At 48.3% G+C, this 21,520-nt stretch overlaps 3 protein-coding genes across 3 annotated transcripts in view; 2 read left to right on the plus strand and 1 right to left on the minus strand.

The window, feature by feature from the left end:
* The window catches only part of TMCO6 (transmembrane and coiled-coil domains 6), a 26,747-nt gene extending 22,646 nt beyond the window's left edge, over positions 1–4,101 (plus strand). The window contains 3 exon segments of the mRNA XM_015422319.1: positions 3,043–3,210; positions 3,308–3,424; positions 3,426–4,101. Coding sequence (XP_015277805.1) covers positions 3,043–3,210; positions 3,308–3,424; positions 3,426–3,470 — 330 coding nt within the window. The 3' untranslated portion in view covers positions 3,471–4,101.
* A 1,067-nt stretch (positions 4,102–5,168) lies between these two features.
* NDUFA2 (NADH:ubiquinone oxidoreductase subunit A2) lies at positions 5,169–13,183 on the minus strand. The gene is made up of 3 exons (XM_015422315.1): positions 13,047–13,183; positions 7,826–7,932; positions 5,169–5,359 (listed from the first exon to the last, which is right to left on the minus strand). Exons 1-3 carry the CDS (start codon positions 13,139–13,141, stop codon positions 5,169–5,171), a joined length of 393 nt encoding a protein of 130 aa, XP_015277801.1. The 5' UTR covers positions 13,142–13,183.
* A 151-nt stretch (positions 13,184–13,334) lies between these two features.
* IK (IK cytokine, down-regulator of HLA II) overlaps positions 13,335–21,520 on the plus strand; it is a 21,252-nt gene continuing 13,066 nt past the window's right edge. Inside the window, exons 1-6 of the mRNA XM_015422316.1 lie at positions 13,335–13,441; positions 16,897–16,963; positions 17,402–17,494; positions 17,752–17,811; positions 20,859–21,026; positions 21,121–21,235. Of these exons, the coding sequence (XP_015277802.1) occupies positions 13,426–13,441; positions 16,897–16,963; positions 17,402–17,494; positions 17,752–17,811; positions 20,859–21,026; positions 21,121–21,235 (519 nt within the window). The 5' untranslated portion in view covers positions 13,335–13,425. The remainder of the gene's footprint in view (positions 13,442–16,896; positions 16,964–17,401; positions 17,495–17,751; positions 17,812–20,858; positions 21,027–21,120; positions 21,236–21,520) is intronic.

Below are 21,520 nucleotides of genomic sequence, written 5' to 3' on the forward strand. Positions count from 1 at the left end.
GGGAAAGAGAAACTATAAACTACAGAAGAAAGTAAAGATAAACCACTAAAAACCCAAGAGGTGGGGGTCATATCATGATTACAATAAAGTAGCTTTAGGTAAAAAAAAAAGAAGAGTAATTTGTTACATTGAAAGTGATCGTTAAAATAGCTTAAATAATTCAAGTCCAGGTATTCTGACTTAGTAAAGAACCATACACAAGAACGGTTAGATAATAAGAATCAAAAGTCAAACTTTAGAGAAGATTAGCATCTCATTTGCCTCTTCTTTCCCTCAATCGATATCCTTGCTTGGGGGCAGACGCCCCACGTTCCGAATCTTCTCCAGTAAGTGCTTCATCGTCACTCCCCTGGTTACTCTTCTAATCCCCCTCGCCTGTTGGATCCAGTTGTTGCTGCAGAAACTCTCTTGCTTTCATAGCAGAGTCAATTTCCCCCCTCTTATCTTTAAATTTGAAGAGTATGCCTTCAGGTACAATCCATTTGTAGGATATGTTGTTCTTTTGTAGAAACAAAGCCAAGTCTCTGTATTTTTTCCTTTTTCCCCTTATTTCAAAGGGAATGTCTTTCAAAACTCTTATCTCCTTGCCATCAATTTTAAGGGTAGTTCCATGTGTTGCTTTTGGTATCTGATCCCTTATGTATCTTCTGGAGAATCTTACCACTACCTCGCCGGGCAGATTCTTCTTCTTTATGTATTCTGAATATGACCTATAGATCACATCCATTTCGCCTTGAAGAAAAGGATGTCTGGCTCTTCACCGGGTAGAACTTTGGGCTGAGGTTATAAATGTCACAGGTGTCCCTTTTGGGGAAACCTGACAACTTGCAACTTAGGGCAACGATGCACTCTTAGCAGCCTAGTTACAAGAGCTAGGCATCCGAAAAGGGGGAGAATCCATCAATCGGATTATTCTCCTAACAGAAAAAATAAAGGGAGGTCAAGGCAGTGCACCCTTTTAAAGTTTTTTATTAAAGAGTTAAGATAAAAATGGTGGGATAAGAAACAGGAACAAGCCTGTTTTAAGCCAGAGAGCATCATTCTTTGGCATCGTTTCAGGCTTTGTCCCATTCAGCAGAACAGTCCCTTTTTCTGAGCAAGAGTTGTTTTTTGCTTCCCAATTGTATCAATAATTTCGGTCAGCAAGGTCGGTTTTCACAGAAGAGTATCCTTGACCCAACCCGTTGTGGATAATCTCTTCAGAAATGCGGGCATATCTCACCAGGTGGAATCAAGCTGAAAGCTAATGTGAACCCGTCAGGGCTCAATCCAGATATTTCTGGAGGCTTAGAAAGGGCGCAGCCAGGGGTCATTTCCTGCAGGAGCGCACGGGACCGGAGCTCAGGCAGTAAAGAGCCCAGGGGGCGGGCACATGCAACAAGCCCCACGCAGCCCTCAGTCAGAGCAAGAAGCAGCCAGGTAAATTGCAGAGGGCCCCCCCCCCCCGGCCCAAAACAGTCCAGTGGCACCTTTAAGACCAAGTTTTATTCAGGTACAAGTGGGGCTCGTTGCATGTGAGTACAGAGCTGCACGTCTCCCCCCCCCCATAATAGCTAGCAATCCAGAACAGTCCAGTGGAGCCTGAGCGGTGGCTGTTGCCTTCTGACACCCTTCCGGTGATGTCAGGGGGTGTGGCCTATGCAAATGAGTTATGCTAATGAGCTCCTGCTCCTCTCTTTCTACGAAATGACCCCTGGGCGCAGCTAACCCATCACGTAAGGCCAAGGGTATGGCAAGCCGGGAGCTGTACAGAAACCATGCTGGGGAGTTCAGCCACCACAGAGTGTATAATCCAAGGCAGCGCTGCAGATGGCACAACCAGCTGTAAATGGACTTCATGATTTAGCATGAACACAGCTCGTTTGCCATGCTGATGCACACCTCTTTGTTGCTCCCTCCTGCTCTTATGGGTGGAGCTTGATGAAAAACTTCCCAGTTCAGATTCCAGTCTGCCTTGAAGTCAGAATACGAGGGCCTTGGCCCATCAGAGAGGCAAGAGGAGAAGAAATCTTGCACAAACGTACACAGAAGCATGGCAAGAAAAAACGATTCATGTCCAAGCTGCAGTTTCTTCCAGCTGCTGCAATGCTTGAAGTCATGTCAGGCTGAACATTTTTTTAGAAGGACTTCAGCTGGGACTGTTTGGTATTTAGAGGACCAGACCCCCTGCCCGGAATGAGCCACGTGATGCCTATCAGATACTAAATAAAATACTGCTTTTAAAAGTGGGTTCTAAGGGTGTTTTTAGGTGTAAAGTTGAGTGTGTGTTCTATTAAGGAGTTTTTTTAAAAAAAACTTTCAGGACATCAGATGGCCAATTTCATTTTGCTGCATCTGTTTACAGGTGACTTACTAAATGAAATAACTATTAGGGACAGTATGTATTTACTTAGTTTACTTCTGTATGCTTGAGTTGTATGAGGTTGGCCTGGTTATCGTGGGTTTTAAGGCCATGAACTTACCGTGTAGTGAATTGAATAACCCAGCACACAGTGACACATTTTCAGCCCATCCTTTCTCAGGAACCTGTCAAGTTTGCCATTCCTCCCCTTCCCATCAGCTTCTGGATATTATCATCTCATTATATCACATGCTGCCCTTCAGGCTCTGCATATTTTTGTCCCAGCTACTGTCCTGATCACTTACGTCAGCCCCTGGCTTTACCAGGACCCATGCTTTTGCAGGAAGGGAGAATGCAATACAGTAGGTTGCTCAGGCATTGCACCAGAGGTTAGTTTAGCGTTGACAACAGAAGAAGCGAATACAGCCCCATATCAGCTAATCCTCGAGGGACTGTCTGCTGACTTCTCTCAGAGAGGAACTCGACCAGATCTACGGATGAGTGCCAAATCAATAAGAAGGTTCCTGTTGCTGTACCGACTGAAAACCTGCATCCCAAGGGTGGGTGGGGGGAGGCAGTGAAGAGTGTAAGCAAGCAGGGTCAAGATGAAGGGTCTTAATGCCCCAGAGGTCCTCGATTCCTTCTGTACAAACTAGAATGGCAAGTGACCAGTCGCTCTCGTTTGTTGTCCCGCTCCGCAGGTTTTGACAGTGCTGTGCAACGTTGCGGCCAAGGGGCCTGCCCACTGCCAGGCACTGCACCAGAAGGCCGGGCTTCCTTTTCTCCTCGGTGCCCTCGCCCTTTCTGATGACCAAGCAGTGAATCAAGTTCTGGAACTGGCGCACCTCCTCTTCCTGCACTGGCCAGAGGTACGAGATTGCCTCTGGTGTGTATGGCTGCACTCAGGCTCCAGTTGCATCACTGGGCTCGAGAGCAAGTCTAACCTGAACCCCTCTCTCGATTCAGGCTGCCATCGGCTTTGTGGATCACTCAGGACTGCAGGCTCTAGAGCGGCATCGGGATAACCTGCTGTTGCGAGAGAAGGTCGAGGCACTCATCAGAATTGCCAGCCAGCTGGCAGCCCCCCCCTCAGGACTGTCCACTGGAGGCTTCCGCTGAAGATCTGTAGTGCACTTTGTTGAAAAACTGAACCAGAGACATGTCACCTGTACCGGCTTGTTCCCAGGAAAGCACTACCTCTCTCCTTTTGGGAAGAGCATTATCACTTTCCAGATCCTGCACGGTCAAGTCTGGGGGGTTCCCCTGGAACTGAGCAGGACCCAACCACCTTCCTGGCACTTCCTGCTGCCCCCCGTGATGCAGACAGAACCTGGTTGACAATAGCTCCACAGTAGCTGAACATGGGTGGGCCCTGCCAGTGCTCTCCTGGGCTGCAGAAAGTCTGTCACCCTCTGATGATGTCATCGGCTGGCACTGAGGAACCAACTACAAGGCCAGGGGGAAAGGAGCCTCCACAGAGGCAATCAAGCAGGCCAGTGATCCCTGCAGCAACCCAGATGTGATGGGCTGGATAGGAAAGGGCGGGGCCGAACCAGGCAAGGGCCTGCAGAGAGCCAGGAAAGGTGAGCCCCAACAGAGGCCCCTCTGAGAGCTGGCCAGTGAGAGGGGTGGGGTAGGAGACTGAGGGGAGCAGTGCTCCAACGCCTGGCCCAGATGAGGGCTCAAGATGCAAGGGTGGGGCTGGGGATAAATGGCAGGGGCAGGGAGGGAGCTCAAATGCAGGCTGCACAACCAGGTAAGAGAGGAAGGGGAAAAGAACCTCTTGTTCCAAGCTCAGGAAAGAGTGTGCATATGTAAGCATTTACCACAATGATTGGAGAATTCCTAGACTTAGCACTGTATCTGCTGTGGCATCACTTCTGGGTGCTGTGAGACTCTTGAACAAACTTACTCCCAACAACACTTCTCTTGGCAGCGATTCGTTTATTGAGAAATAAAGATGTTTCAAGCTGAGACTCTCAGTGTCAGAACTGACCCGCTAGGTGGCAGTTCTCATATTATACCTAGTCCAGTCCAATCACACCAATACATCCAGCCCCCCAAAATCTACTGTGCACTGTTAGCCCTCCCCAGCACCTGCAAGCTTAGTACCTATCGGTGTCTGGTGTCCAAGGTCAAGTTGAGACAGAGACAGATTGGGGGGAGCGCACAAGCAAGAAAGGAGCTGCTTCCCGCCAGAATTGGCTTCTCCCCCCTGTGGCAGCCGCTACCGTGGCTGCTCCGCTGGTACCCAGAGGCTCAGGAGCTGCTCGCGACTCAGGAGCCTCCCTCCAGCGCCAGTGGGCCAAGTAGCGGAGAGGGAGGATTTCCCGCTCGCTCGTGTGCTTCCTCTCTGCTCCTCCTCGCTTGCACCTCAGTGCAGCGGGACGAGGTCGGCTCGGGGGCTGCTGAGGTCGAGTAGATCGGCCGGGCTCTTAAAACAAAGTTCCCCTTTCGGCCTCGCCTCCCTGCCCGCGTGCCACCCCGGCCCAGCTTTCTCCCTTGCCCCACAGCGCCTGGAGCACCAAAGGAGCCGGAGAAAGCGAGAGGTGAGCGGGGCTTCATCTGCGCCGGGGAGGGCGACGGGTAGGAGAGGGTGGGCAAGGAGGCAGCCAGCTGGGGAGGTCTCCAGGCCCCACCGGGAGGTTGGCATCTGCGCCTTGCGGCTTCTCCCCCGTGGCAGCCGTTGCTGCCGCCGCTCCGCTGGCACCCAGAGGCTCAGGAGCTGCTCGCAACTCAGGAGCCTCCCTCCAGGGGGCCAAGTAGCGGAGAGGGAGGACTTCCCGCTCGCTCGTGCGCTTCCTCTCTGCTCTTCCTCGCTCGCGCCTCAGTGCAGCGGGACAAGGTCGGCTCGGGGGCTGCTGAGGTTGAGTAGATCGGCCGGGCTCTTAAAACAAAGTTCCCCTTTCGGCCTCGCCTCCCTGCCCGTGTGCCACCCCGGCCCAGCTTTCTCCCTTGCCCCACAGCGCCTGGAGCACCAAAGGAGCCGGAGAAAGCGAGAGGTGAGCGGGGCTTCATCTGCGCCGGGGAGGGCGACGGGTAGGAGAGGGTGGGCAAGGAGGCAGCCAGCTGGGGAGGTCTCCAGGCCCCACCGGGAGGTTGGCATCTGCGCCTTGCCTGGGGCGCAGAAACACCTCGGGCCAGCCCTGAGGTCAACCATGCATTCTTCCCCGAGAAGGGAGGCCCCGCCTAAACCAGTTACAAGCTGGCGTGACTTGTAGCAAAGCTGTCTCCACACCCACCCACTCAGAGATTTCCCTCTCCCAACAAAAATGATAAAGGCATACAGAACCAAAGTAAATTAAGAATTCCATGGCAAACGAGACCCGAGTTTGACAGGTGCTCAGCTAGAACTGTTGCCATGACGTTCATGATGCTCCTCCTCCCCAGGTTCTGTCCCGAATGCTCTCAAGGGATTGCCAGTGGACAGCTGTCAACCCTGCTCTGCCCCAGCATGTTCCCTTTTGAGTTCCTTGACCGCATGCGTATGCAGTTACAAAACCACCAATAACCCTGATTTTGAGGCTGTAGGCGAGGAGGATAACGTCCCGACTTGGTTCCCTCACAGCCACAATGGATGGACAATGAAAACACAAGGACTGAAACAATATGTACAGCCAAGCCACAATGCTGGGCTTTTACTGAGTTTTTACTTCCAGAAAGCGACTATTAAAGAAGAAGGTGCCAAAGAAAAGTGTTATCCCACAAGTACCAAGTTCCTTTTAAGTGTGCAAGTGCGGACTTTTCCAAATGACCTGTGTCACCAGCAGATTAGATTCACTTATGTTCCGTCCCATCTTCCTCTGCATTTCATCTAAGCTTCTTTAAACTCTGGTGACCAGTGACTTAAAATGGTACAAGATAACTGACATCCAATAGGTCAATGGTCGTAGTAAACTACATCAAGAAATGAAGCAGTCTCAATGACCAGCAGTCCTTTCCTTACCTCTGTCAAGAGTTCCAGAAAGCAGTGGGCTTTGTGAGTCCATTGAAGAGGACAATCCTGCACGACCTCTCACTTTAATTTAGGGATCGGAGTCTTACAAAAGTACTGGTATGTTCCTATCTCACCAATTTGTGCAAATTAACGCTGTCTTGCCACAACACACCTTTCCTGTCTAGGTTCGTTAGCTGTCATAACAGCTCAAAAGTCTGTTTAGGCAAAAAAACTGCCAGCCAAATACAAATCTAGAAAGATTTCACCACATACTTGGTGGTCACTAGCATAGATGAGACACTAGCACGAAGTTGCCAGTATACACTACCAGAAGCGTCAATTGTTTTTCAAAAGGTATCTGATTTTAGCCACACATTTGACTGCCACTTTTCCTAATGTAGGGTCTTGATGATTGCCAGGGCTCTTTTTGTAGCAGGAACTCCTTTGCATATTAGGCGACACACCCTTAAATGTATCCAATCCTCCACGAGCTTACAGAGTTCTTCTTACAGGGGCTACTGTAAGCTCTTGGAGGATTGGCTACATTAGGGGTGTGTCGCCTAAAATGCAAAGGAGTTCCTGCTACAAAAAGAGCCCTGAAAGGGTCTCCGTCTGTTAAGTCCTAGCTAATTATCATACACATGAAGCTACCTTATACTGAATCAGACCCTTGGTCCATCATGGTCAGTATTGTCTACACAGACTGACAGCGGCTCTCCAGGGTCTTGGGCTGAGGTCTTTCCCATCACTCACTGCCTGGTCCTTTTAACTGGAGATGCCAGAGGTTGAACCTGGAACCTTCTGCATGCAAAGCAGAGGCTGTACCTCAGAGTCGTGGTCCCCTCCCTTAATCATAAGCATATGCTGAACAGGCTTTTAGGAACTAATGTCCTAAACATTTATGTAATCTTGGTGTTCTCCCCCACCATTAAAAGAAAATCTTGGGGGATCTACAGCTGGGGAATGGAGAAAAAGAGATCCTGATTTGCCTTGTTCTCAAGGGTTGGCGTTTCCTGCTTATATTCTTTCCACCTGCAGGAAAGGTTTATTCAGCCAGGCTCAAGGTGTTTGGGAGAAGAAGCAAGACAGCATCTTTGGACCTCTAAACTCCAGAACGGAGGGACACAACGTGAGAGAGAAGGAAGTCATAAGTTGTGCTGAAGCTGCTTAGTGAAGTTTCTGTTTCAGTCCTATGAGCAGTGTTCCCTCTATGCTGAGTTAGTATAAGCTAGCTCACAGTTTTTTAGCCTCTGGCTCACACATTTTTGTCTTCACTCAGGAAGGATGACTCCAGAGCAAACGATGCAGCAGCCAAATTGCCCATGCACAAATTTAATGCCAGTAGCTCACAAAGTAGAATTTTTGTGCATAAGACCACACAGTTTAGAGGGAGCATTGCCTATGAGTCCCAATAAGATTAAAGAACCACAGGATAGTTCAGCACTCCAACTTGCCACTAATCTGGAAAACTGATGTTTGAGCCCTCTGACTTGGCACCACCACACTAACACTCGTAAACACCAGCAGGAAAGTGCTCCTTAACTCACCATATCGAGCCCAGAGCTTGGGCTGCACATCTGAGCACTCTCTGATCAGAACAGGGAAGTCTGGATTTGCCTTCTTCAACGGAACATACTGCTTTTCAATGAAGTCTCTGCAAAGGACAAACCACACACATTTCTCAGACTGGACTTTTCTAACTGCCTTTCAGATCACCACAATACAGAACTATGCAGTGCTAGGGATATGACTTGAGAGACACAGGTTGTTCTAGTGCAGTGGTTTTCAAGCTTCACAGCTTCAGGAAACATTTTCCATTATCAGTTAGCCGCAGAAGTCCTACATGCTGCAGAGAATTCTGGGGCTTGTTTGAGGGCAACACTATTTTCCCATGCTGAGAGTGTGCCCTTGAAGATACCCAATGCTTAACTCCACAGTAAAGAGAAGGATCAGTAGTGATGGCTAAGATGTCTTTCAGGGAAGCTTGTCCAATGTCACTGATATCATTGACGGACCCACCACTCTTCCCTGGAACTCAGTATGAAAGCCTCTGCGTCAAAACAACATAAGGACATAAGAGAAGCCAATGTTGGATCATGCTAGTGGCCCATCCAGTCCAACATTCTGTCACACAGTGGCCAAAAATACCAGGTGCCATCAGGAGGTCCACCAGTGGGGCCCCCAGGACACTAGAATCCCTCCCACTGTTGCCCTCCCCCCCAAGCACCAAGAATACAGAGCATCCCTTGCCCCAGACTGAGAGTTCCTATCTATACCTTGTGGCCAATAGCCACTGATGGACCTCTGCTCCATATGTTTATCTAATTCCCTCTTGAAGCACCAACTAACAAGATACACCAAGATACACCTAAGCAACATACCAATGACGTCTGTTATCACCAATCTTTGCTGGAACAAGTGTAATAAGCCGAAGAACAGCAAGTTCCTCCACTGGGTGCTGGTAGGGCAGTCCCCACCCCTGACTATATGTGGCCATAGATAGGGATAAAGAGTAACTTAAGCCGCTCAGAGACCCCTTGGGGTTCGAGCGGGATACAAGCCGAAAGCATAAATAAATAAAAATACACTTAAGCAACATAGCAATGACGTGTGTTATCACCAATCTTTGCTGGAACAAGTGTGGCAAAAACCAACAGTGACGACACGGATGACACCTCCACTCCTAGTCCCCTACTGTAACCTGACATTACTAGTTGTGCCAGTCACCCCCCATGATTCACCACTTTGTGTCCACTGCCAGCGCGACTGTTGTGCACCAGTGCTCACTCTTCACTCTGCAGAGAGACTGGACCACATGTGACATCTGCCGTGTCTCTTGCTGCCTCTCATAAGTCAAAATCAGAGCCGCATGTGTGCTCTTGGGCCTTGATAAACAGTAGCTCCCTGCAGCCCCAGGAGCTTCCTTTCTACTGCACAATTCGGAGGCTGATTCAAAGATGCAAGCTCTGAAGGATACAGGGACAAACAGCCATCCTAAGCAGAGTCCCACACTGAAAGACTTCCTCACACACATTTGTGTAAAGTGCCATCAAGTTGCAGCCAACTTATGGCGACCCCATCGGGTTTTCAAGGCAAAGGAGAAGCAGAGATGGTTTGCCATTGCCTTCCTCTGCAAAGTCTTCTTTGGTGGTACAAACCCTGCTTAGCTTTTGAGACCAGACGAGATTGTGCTGTACTATAACATTCCTCATCCCCCCTTGCACACACACAAATGCCATAAATAAAGTCCTGTGTCAACAGCAACAGTGCATTCTGACTGCTGAATTGCAACTGATAATGAAGCTCAAGACAATGCATCCACCTGGATTGAATCAAGACCAAGGTTTCCTGTCTCATTATCAATGCTGATTTCTCCAGGCCTATTACCCCTCAGCATATCTCACCTAAATCCAATCACACCTGCTATTGTCATTCACTTGCTATTGTTATTTGCCTGCTAATGTCATTTGGCATCTGAAATCACTCCACTTTCCAATAAATAGGACAGACTGACTCTAATTCTAGCTGTGTCTGAAGAAGTAAGCAGTGACTAACAAAAGCTCCTACCCTGCCATATATTGTTCGTCTTTAAGGTGCTTCTGGCCTCTTGTTCTTGTCTAAAGGTAAAGGTTCCCTTGCTCGAAAGCCAGTTGAATCCGACTCTAGGGTTGCGGTGCTCATCTCCGTTTCAAAGCCGAAGAGCTAGCGCTGTCCGAAGACGTTTCCATGGTCATGTGGCCGGCACGACTAAACACCAAGGCGCACGGAACGCTGTTCCCTTCCCACCGAAGTGGTACCTATTTATCTACTTGCAATTTCTTGCTTTCGAACTGCTAGGTTGGCAGGAGCTGGAACTAGAGATGGGAGCTCACGCCATCTTGCGGCACCCGGGTCTTGAACTGCTGAACTACTGACCTTCCACAGCCTGCAGTTCAGCGTCTTAACCACTTGAGCCAACACAGCTCCATTGTTCTTTTCTACTAGTGTATTAATTGTTTATACGGTTTGGCTAAAGCGCGTGTTGTATCTCACATTGAGGAAGGCAGCTGAGGACCAAACTAGATGCAACAGCAGCAACCAATTTGTTTCCTCATGCCACGGTGCCTGCTGATGTCACACTGTGGGGGAAGCACTGCCCCAGAGCCTCTACTCCCTTCTCTGGTAAAGCCTTCAAGGTGAGCTGACATAGTAGAAATACATCCACCACATGCATAGATAGAAGATCGCCACGGAAATGTCAAAGTTTTATCCCTCAGCATCTCCACTAGAAGAAGTAACCGCACCTTTACAACAGAACAGGACTGTAACCCACTGCAGTGATTATTGTAGGTTATCACATGCTTTTAATGCATTGTCTTTACCCTCTAATCCACTTTCTGTACTATTTATAGCATATCTTGCCTTCGATAGCCTGCTAGCAAAAGAAGGGAGACTATGAATAAGTAAATTCAGGTGGGGCAGCTGTGCTGGTTTGAGGCAGCAGCACGAAGTTTGAGCCCAGTGGTTCCTTTAAGACCAACAAAGTTTAAAGTGAGCCATGGCTCACAAAAATTCATTCGCCTTTCAGGTGCCGCTGGATTTTTGTTTTATATCCTTGTGACCCACCTTTGGCCCTGACATAGATGGCTCAGGTTACTCTGACCCCATCAGATCTTAGACGCTAAGCAGGGTCAGCCTCGTTGGTTGGTACTCGGAAGGGAGTCCACCAAGGAAGTCCAGGGTTGCCCATGCAGGGGAAGGCAATGGCAAACCATTCCGAATGTCTTTTGCCTTGAAAACCCCAAGAGATTGTCAGATTGTAAATGTAGAGGCACAAGTGCAGAGATAAGTTTATATTTGTAAAGTTAGGTTACACCAGCAGACAATTTGAAGATTCAAGCATGAGAGATGTGGGCGTGTACTGTGGGGCTCCGTCAATCTTATCTGTGTGAGACAACTTGAAGTCTGATTGGCTGTCGCGTCTGTCTTAGTCGTACACTGAGATTCTGAGAGTGACAGTTATTTTGCCACTCACTGTCAGTTGGTTTTTTCTGAGAGTTTAACTGTAATAGCTCTATGTTGGTCTGTTGAAAATAACTCTAGATATATACAAACTGTTGTTTAATTATTCACCAGTAAATAGTTAAACACCATTTAAACTTGACCGTGCTTGGTGTGGTTCTTTTGAGTCCCCCAAAACAAAGAAACATTAACAAATATTTTTAACAGAGATCGCTATAAACCGGCTGTGACTTGACAACACTTTCCACCACCAATGTGCTTTGAGTCTCAGCAAAAGAAGGGAGACTATGAATAAGTAAATTCAGGTGGGGCAGCTGTGCTGGTTTGAGGCAGCAGCACGAAGTTTGAGCCCAGTGGTTCCTTTAAGACCAACAAAGTTTTATTCTAGGAATAAGCTTTCATGCGCATGCACACTTCTTATCATAGAATCATAGAATGTTAGAGTTGGAAGGGACCTTGCAGGTCATCTAGTCCAACCCCCTACATACCTACAACATACCCGAAAGATGGTCATCCAGCCTCCGCTTGAAAACGTCCAGCTGTCAGGACCCACAGCAAGCAATGAAGTACACACTTCCAAGAAGGTTTTACTTTTATTGAAAGCTATAGATGCAGTAACATGAACACTGTTAGGAATGGCGGGTGATCTATGCACATAACAGGTTATAGGGCATTCGTATGCTGTGTACCCAATTACAGGGGTTCCCGCGGGCATTAGGCTGAGAACTAACGGCTGCAAAAGCAAAACAGGTTATAGGGCATTCGTATGCTGTGCACCCAATTACAGGGGTTCCCGCGGGCATTAGGCTGAGAACTAACGGCTGCAAAAGCAAAACAGGTAAGAGCTTCTCACAACTCATCCTGTGTAGAGACAAAGCAACTCCTCCAGTGGCCTTGAGAGGTATGCGGTGCTGCGAAAAGGCAATTAAGCGCAAGGGAAAGCATGCACATGAAAGGGAAACCTCCCGAGGCAGTCTGTTCCACTGCTCAACCACTCTTACAGTTAGGAAGTTTCTCCTGATATTTAGCCTTCAGGTACATGAACACAAGATGGAGCTGCGGTGTCTCAAGGGGTTAAGACGCTGAACTGCAGGCCGTGGAAGGTCGGTAGTTCAGCAGTTTGAGACCCGAGTTGCCGCAGTTCAGGAGGTCAGCAGTTCAAGGCCCGGGTGCCGTAAGACAGGGTGAGCTCCTGTCTCTAGTTCCAGCTCCTGCCAACCTAGCAGTTCGAAAGCAAGAAATTGCAAGTCGATAAATAGGGGCCACTTCGGTGGGAAGGGAACAGCGTTCCGTGTGCCTCGGTGTTTAGTCATGCCGGCCACATGACCACGGAAACGTCTTCGGACAGCGCTGGCTCTTCGGCTTTGAAACAGAGATGAGCACTGCAACCCTAGAGTCCGACTCGACTGGCTTTCGAGCAAGGGAACCTTTACCCTTTACCTTTACATGAACACACACAATGCATGCACACGGATGCTGATACTCAGAATAAAAATGTATTGGTCTTAAAAGTGCCACTGGACTCAAACTTTTGTTCTATAAATAAATAAAATACACCAGCGCAGGACGGCTCTATTCCCCAACTACATTTCCTAGCCACGCCCCCAGGCTCCACCCACACCTTAAGACCACGCCCCTGCCCGTTTGGTCCCGAGCGGCGCGGCAACTGTGAGGGCAGAGAGAGCGAAAGGCCCTTTCATGAACCGTCAGCTCTTGGACTCCTCCGTCGGGCGCAGCCTCGACACCCTCTGCACAGCGCCCACCCACCTGACGCCCTGGCTGCCCGGCGAGCGCTGGCAGAGGTGGATCCGAATCTCCTTGAGGTGGCTCCCGATGACCCGCGCAGCCGAGCCCGCCGCCATGTTGAGCCCCGGCCCCGCAGGACGCCTCGGCCAATCCACGCGTTGGAATCAACGAAGGGGCGGGGCTACGCAAAGTCGTGCGCGCCGCATTGTGGGTGGAAGCGGCCCCTCCGCGAAGGCTCTGCCGCGCGGTGCATTGTGGGTCGAGAGTCCCTCCCGGAGCTGCGCTCATTGGCTTTGGCCTCCTCAGCCCCTTTCCGCCGCAGTGTCTTGTGGGAAGGGAGGCCTCTGGCTGTTGCTGTGGTGTTGTCGGCGCTTGTTGTGGCCGGAGCTGCTGAGCCAAGATGCCGGAACGGGAGAGTGAGTGTCACCGGGGCGATGGGTGGAGGAGCCGGGTTCTCCCTTGGCCTGTAAGGTGCCGGCAGAGGCAGCCGTTGGGGATCGTCGAGGTGTATCTCCCCGCAGGCCGGGGCCTAGCGCCATTTTATTATCACAACAACCCTGTGGGGTAGCCTGAGTGTGGAGCTGGGTCGCTCTTTGGCCTTAATAGCTTTGGCTCCCGGTGCCTGAGCCGCGGGTCTCGCTTCTAGGCACGTTCAGGCAACGTAATGACAGCCAGCTTGGTGTAGCATAGCTGCGGTGGCTCAAGTGGTTAAGACGCTGAACTGCAGGCTGTGGAAGGTCGGGAGTTCAGCAGTTCGAGACCCGGGTGCCGCATGACGGAGTGAGCTCCCATCTCTAGTTCCAGCTCCTGCCAACCTAGCAGTTCGAAGCAAGAAATTGCAAGTAGATAAATAGGTACCCCTTCGGTGGGAAGGGAACAGCGTTCCGTGCACCTTGGTGTTTAGTCATGCCGGCCACATGACCACGGAAAAGTCTTCGGACAGCGCTGGCTCTTCGGCTTTGAAACGGAGATGAGCACCGCAACCCTAGAGTCGGATTCGACTGGCTTTCGAGCAAGGGAACCTTTACCTGGTGTAGCATCTGGGAAATCTAGGTTCAAATCGCCACTGCACCATGAAAGGTTGCTGGGTAGCCTTGGGCAAGTCACACACTCAGCCTGTCCTACCTCCCAGGGTTGTTGTGAGGATAAAGTGGAGGAGAAGAGAAAGAGAAAGGTGGGATAGAAATAATATAAATAAAACATAATGACACTGTAAGAAGGGAAGTGTTGCTAACAGGGGTGATCCTCGAGGTCGGGGGTGGCAGTCAGAACTGCTTGGGTAAATGAGGGGCGGCTGAAACTTTCAATAGCTCCTTCCTCCCACTTGCAATGGTTTCTGACAGCTACCAGAGGAGAACTGTTTTATAACTGCTCACCTGCTGTGAGGGTAAAATGTCAGAGCTTCGATTTCTCTCACAGACCCTTAAAGCAGTGGCACACAGCAAATAGCAATCAAACCTAGCCTCCACGAGTAGGCTGACAGCCTGTGGATATGTATTGCATATAAAATAGATTGATCTGAAATGCTGTTTTTATGCCCTAATTTTTTTGTGTGATTTAGTGGGGGCATTCAATAACAGCAACAGTGAAACAAAGTTTGAGTCCAGTGGGAGCTTTAAGACCAACAGAGTTTTATTCAAGGTATTAGCTTCATGTGCTTGCACACTTCTCAAACTTTGTTCTGCTGCTTCGGACCAACATGGCTACCCACCTGAATCTAACTTTTCCAATGTTTAGCTCTTGTGCACTGTGGAGGATTTTATATTTTATATATTTATAATTTCAATTTATAGCCCGCCCTCCCCGCAACGCGGGCTCAGGGCGGCTCACAGATAGGCATAAGCCAACACATAAAAACAAGTTAAAATCATGTAAAACCATTACTACAATGTTACAACATATTAGGTGCTCTAAATGTTCCAGAATAATCTTCCACAAAGATGGCGTCTCAAGGATGGTACACCCAATCAGTGCTGTCAGTTCCATAAAAAGCTGACTTAGCAGTGGCTGCTACCTGGGCCTCCATAGTTAACAAGGAGTCCAGGAGCACTCCCAAATTCCTAACCTCCGGCGCTGGCACCAAAGGCACCCCATCGAAGGTCGGGAGAGGGAGCCCCAACCCCAGACCACCCCGACTCAGGCCCAGGACCTCCGTCTTCGCCGGGTTTAGCTTCAGCCGACTCAGTCGGAGCCAACCAGCCACAGCCTGCAACACCCGGTGCAGATCTTCTGGACTGGAGCCCGACCGGCTGCCCAACATCAGATAGAGCTGGGTGTCATCTGCATATTGATGGCACCCAAGCCCATACATTTGGGCAAGGGGGCGCATGTAGATGTTAAACAACATCGGGGAAAGCACTGCCCCTTGAGGCACCCCACATTCAAGAGGGTGTCTCCGGGACTGCTGTTCCCCTATCACCACCCTTTGTCCCTGACCTTGGAGAAAAGAGGCAAGCCATTGAAGGGCGAGCCCCTGAATCCCCACGTCGGCGAGGTGGTGGGTCAGCAACTGGTAGTCGACCATATCGAACGCGGCCGACAGATTTAACAACAACAGTGCCGCCACACCACCTCGATCCAGATGCCTTCGGAGGTCATCAGTAAGAGCGACCAGTACTGTCTCTGTCCCATGCCCTGGGCGGAAGCTGGCCTGGAAGGGATCTAGGATGGAAGCGTCATCCAGAAAGCCCTGCAACTGTGTGAGTGTGTGTAGAGGGGTGCACTATATCAGAGGGTAGACTAGCCAATTTCTGGTGGCAAAACAAAACACGTGACCAGTGCCACTTTGAAAACTAAGAATGTTATGCCAATAAAGGTTATTAGAATTGGAATTGGAAAACTAAGAACACTTATTCCTGTGTGTTTGTGAGTCAGAATTTACTTCCTCAGATGCAATTGGGGGGGGGATGTGGTGCTTGTAAGCAGCTGGCGCTCCTGTAAAGAGTGGAGTTTAGTCTGATCTAGGATTGCTGAACAAAAATTAGTTGTGCTTTAAGAGGTCCGAAGTGTGTACTCTTGTGTATTTAACCCATCTCAATGAATGATGGGAATTCTACTTCGGGGAGGGGGGGATGCCTCCTGCATAGGACAGACTGGTCCTAGGAAACAAGTTACATTCATGCAGGGTTCTGGTTGCACTTGTTGGGCCTCTGCTTTGTGTTAATCAAGGGTGCATCCTCAAAGACAGCTGGCACTTCCTCTGGGGCTGCAGAGTGCAGGAGAATATTGGCAATTGCAGGCTAGATGTCTTCCAGGGAAATTTGTCTGCTGTTGCTGATGATCTAATTGAGGGGCTCTTTATAAGCATCCAGGGAATAATCTGGTCCTTGGAATATAACGTGGATACTTCCGGTTGTTCAGGAGAGGGCTACAGTATCACCGTGTTAGTGGAAATAGTGTATCAAAAGGGAGACAACCTGCTTGTCAAGAAATATATGGGCCAAAGAGCCAGTGACTGTCAATACAAGTTAAGATGTCCGGTAAAATGTGTTGTTTAGAGATGGAGAGGATGGGGTGGGGAATCTTTGGGACTAGCCCCCTACAATAGATCTGCAAGACGTTTGCTGCAGTGCCCCCGCACTATCCTTGTCACACACACGAGGCTGAATTACATGGGTTGACCTGGGCGCAGGAAGGTCTTTAGCTACTTTAGAACATTTCAGCTTGTAGTTCTGGAACTGCTGCAATGGAGACAAGGACCGTTTACCTTGCAGAGCACTGAACCTCAGGTTCTCCACAAGGTCCTTAGTTCATGGTTGGTCTGTTCTGCATATGTCTGGTGCTTTATCCATGGTCAGGAGCACTGCAGTAAATTCTTTTGGCAGTAGAATGTGTGCCTCATTGGTTAGTAATCTTCCTTCCTTACTTCCAGGTGAACCGTTTTCTAACCCTCTGGCCCCAGATGGCCATGAGGTGGATGATTCTCATTCTTTCCACCAGTGAGTACAGCCTTTCCTTGTCTTTTCATTAGACAGTTTGGGCTTTGGGGATCAAAAATTTGACCACTGCCCAAACTGCAAAGAGCCTAAAGAACATTTCGCAGCAATGGGCTGGGGGAGTTTTACCCAGTATAGCAGGGAGAATGAACCATTGATCTAGGAAACCATTTGTAGTGCTGCATTTTTGTGTGTTCTGTACCCCCTTTCAATCCTGCATGTTATAATCTACAAAAGAGCCCCAGATCCCTTTTTTAAAATTATTATAGGTTCTCCAAAGTCCCTTGCTGTCTTCCAAGCACATCCAGTGAGCACATTGTAAAGCAGCATTTGGAAACACTTTCTGCTGTGTCATTAACTTGTGGCATTGTTTAATGAATGCAGGTTATCAATTCATTGCACTATTGTCCTGAAAGTAAAACAGTATTGTTTTTGTCACAGGTCCAAGCTTACCAATGAAGACTTTCGGAAGCTTCTTATGACCCCAAGGGCAACACCAACATCTGCCCCGCCATCCAAATCTCGGCATCATGAGTAAGCGTGTACTCTCTGTACTTCTTGACAAAGCCTTGCTTTGTCACATTTCTCAGTTGCTGTGTATTTATCTAATATTACATTTCAATATGGAAGTCTCGATCCACATAATCTGGATGCTTGAGAGAGTAGGAGATTTAAATCCAGAGTTAATGCAACGATATGTTGAATGTGGAGCAGCAGTTAATACCATTTAGTTTTCGGTAGTGCTTTAGAGTGAAGGCTGTTTTCATGCACAGGAATGTTCTTGTTTATAGGATGCCAAGGGAGTACAATGAAGATGAAGATCCAGCTGCTCGCAGGAGGAAAAAGAAAAGGTAAGTAGACACACACCTGACAACACAGGCTTCCTAAAGAGTTGGTGGTTTATTAAAGTACAGGAAGAATCCTCAGTGAACACTTTCCAGAAAAAGTTGAACCTTTGCCTGGGTCCTATTTGAGAGACAACAGGTGGCAGGGGAGGGGACTTCACTCTGTGGTGGTTTGTCTTTGGATAGAAAAGTGAATCCTTGATGCTGATTTCTCCATCCACTTACCATCCTGTGCCTTTCCTTTTTGGGAAGAGGAAGATGTCATTGATGGATATCTTTAGATATACCTGGATAGGGTCAGCTATCTAGACTTATACCTCCTCTGGCTTTCACCATGGTTGTAGCATTGGGACTGTGCTTATGACCAGTGTTCCCTCTAAGCTGAGTTAGTGTGAGCTAGCTCACAATTTTTTAGCCTCCAGGTTACGCATATTTGCCTTAGCTCAGGAAGGAGGGCTCCAGAGCAGACTAATTGATGCAGTAGCCAAATCGCTCGCTCACAACTTTAATGCTAGCAGCTCACAAAGTGGAATTTTTGCTCACCGGACTCCACAGCTTAGAGGGAGCATTGCTTATGACCAGTGTTCCCTCTAAGCTGAGTTAGTGTGAGTTAGCTCAGTTTTTTAGCTTCCGGCTCACAGATTTTTCTCTTAGCTCAGGAAGGGATGGCTCCAGAGCAAACTGATTTATGCAGTAGCCAAATCGCTCACTCACAACTTCAATGCCAGTAGCTCACAAAGTAGAATTTTTGCTCACAGGACTCCAAAGCTTGGAGGGAACATTGCTTATGACCTTGGTCAGCTACTCACCTGGAGGCTGATAGTGCTTTTATTGCATCTTTGGGGGGGGGGGTGACATCATTAAACAAGAAGCGTTGGTGATGCGGCTGCGAAATTTGCAGCTCATGTCTCCTGTGAAACAACCCTTCTAGGTCAAACCGAGACTTCATCTAGCCACAACTCCTATTTCCCCTGAAAACCAGGAGCCATAAAGATGAAAATTCTAAGCAAAGGGCAGCCAGATGACCAAGTCCTCAGATATTTCAACTTGGAAATAACCTTTTTACGCTTATTAGAATTCCTCAGGCCCTTAATATTTCATGATATCATGTTGAACGTAATGTCTGAAAATAATATGTCTGATTCACAATGCCTAATTCCTTGGTCATAGAAAAATTACAAAGTATCATATAGAGAACCTTATTATATATATAAAGTATTTACCATAAAAATAATTTTAAAATATATACGAAGTAAAAGCTACTAAGACAAGCAAAAAAAGAGGAAAAATATCTCTATAAACTAACCACCACCTATGCTAAAAGACTATTCCATTTCCTAAAGAAAGAAAGTCCTCAGGTGGGATAAGAATATAGTTGCCTTCCCCCACTGTTGTTCTTCTGTAACTGAAATGCAAAATTACATAGAATCTTTATATAAAAGTTCCCTGTAGCCATAATGGCTAGTGCGTGTAAAGGAATCTGGCCTTCTCGAATTTTCTAGTCCTGTTTTAAAACCATCTGAGCTAGTTGCCATTGAAATATCTTTTGCACATGAATTCTATAAATTAATTATGATCCAGAATTCACAGGGCATTTTTAGGCATCCAAAACAGTCCATCTATGTTATGCTGCCATAGTCCTTACAGCTCTGTAACATAGGTAATTATTTTTCCAGTATGGCAGATGAGGGCAGGGCTGAGGTCGAGGGAGAATGGCTAATGGCTTGCCTGAGACAGAGTTGATGGCGTAGGCAACATCTGAATCAGAGGCCTCCCTGATTTGTAGATGATTGTCAGCCACTGGGGTATAACAGCGGTTACGCTTTAGGGACAGAGATTCTCTGCTCTGCTCTGGGTATGTTGCCAATTAGTTTCTTTGGACAACCTGAAATTCTAGTGATGTGGGGAAGGGGAGCCCTCTCTTTCCACTTTCTATTCCCCATGTATAATTTTATGAACCTATTTTACGGCCCCTTGTTAAGACTCTCTCTTTGCTCTTCAGCTTTTCCGCCCGGGGAAGATGTTTCAACCCCTTAAAGCGTCTCAGTTGCCCTCTTCTGTTCTCTTTTTGGTTTTGTACTTTTCATTTTTGAGATGGGATGACTGTATGCCATGTTCAAAATGCCACCATGGTGTGGATCGCTACAGTGCTGGCTGTTTTATTTTTAGTCTCCTTCCTAATAATCTTTATCATAGAACTTACCTTCCCCCCCCCCCTCTGCAGTTGACATTTTCAGTGAGCTTTCTGCCCTGGCCCCTGGTTCCAAAACAGATTCCCACTGGGGCTCACTGCTGGCTAAACTGTCATTATAATCCATCCTTCTTCCCACTATCCAACCACTTTCAGAACCAGAAAATGGCCTCTCCTCTTGTTCTTTCACTTCTACATTTATTCAGGAGCTTTTTTGATGAACAACCTTGTCAGAAGTTTCTTGGAAGCTCAAGTGTATAAGGCTGTTATTAAATCTCCCCTGTGCACGTGTTGGTTGGTACTTTCCCCAGGATCCCTGGCAGAGGTTTTCCTGGTCCCACTAGCAGAGTGTCTTTTAACCAGAAGGGTCAAGGATTGAATCTGTGACCTCCTTTAGAAAAAGGGGTGGCCCCTGCCCATGTGATTCTAGCATCTGGGTGTCTGCTTGCACTCTCCTGTTCACGATTCAAGGCACCTTCAGTGGCTTGAGCCCTGATACCCTGTTCTCCCCGGGCTTTGTATCTTCCCAAGAGCAAACGTTGAGTAGTCCCAGTGCTGTAAGAGTCCCGGGGAGGGGAGTCATCAAAAGCTTGGCTGGAGTGTTTTTCCAGAAGCTGGTAAACTTTTCATGGGATAGAGAGGTTTATTGATGACCTGTTTAAAAAGAAATAGTGAATCAGATATTAATTATGCTGGTTGCATCAGCATGGGAAAGTGGATTAAGAATGGCCAAAATAGCTATTGCTTTCGTAAAATGTGGTAGCAGTCAAGATGGATGTACGTTAAGAGAAGCAGGGATTTCTTAGAATGGCCTGGTAACCATGCTTCAACAGTAACTAACCGGCTTCTTTTCTGGTACCAGCTATTATGCCAAGCTACGCCAGCAGGAGATCGAGCGAGAAAGGGAGCTGGCTGAGAAGTACAGGGACCGCGCCAAGGAGAGGCGAGACGGCGTCAACAAGGACTACGAGGAGACGGAGCTGATCAGCACCACGGCCAACTACAGGGCGGTGGGGCCCACTGCAGAGGCGTGAGTGCAGTTGCTGTTGAGGCCTTTTCCCTTGGAAATACCATGTGATTCTGGCGTCACATGTTTGATTTTTTTTCTGTCTCCTATACCCTAGGGATAAATCGGCTGCAGAAAAAAGGCGGCAGTTGATTCAAGAGTCCAAGTTCTTGGGTGGTGATATGGAGCACACTCACTTGGTGAAAGGTCTGGATTTTGCTCTGCTGCAGAAGGTGAGCAGCAGCCCATCAGTCATTCATGTACTAATGAACCGCTTTCCCTGTGTGTGGTGTGTGACTTCTCCACTAACAATATGTTGCTCATGATCCAGTTGGCCTCTTCTTTGCAACCCATTCACCCTTCGTCCTACAGAACTGGCTTGAAACAGATGGTGATGTGGATCAAGCCTTCCTCCAGCTCAGGTAGCTCTTACATTGGAGGAAGGTGCCTTTGACTGGAGGAAGGCTCCAGGCTTTTTAAAGTGGGGTGGTAGGATCCAGCGCACTTCTTACATAGCT

This window comes from Gekko japonicus, unplaced genomic scaffold, assembly GCF_001447785.1.
Source record: "Gekko japonicus isolate JY-2015 unplaced genomic scaffold, Gekko_japonicus_V1.1 scaffold738, whole genome shotgun sequence".
Taxonomy (NCBI): Eukaryota; Metazoa; Chordata; class Lepidosauria; order Squamata; family Gekkonidae; genus Gekko; species Gekko japonicus.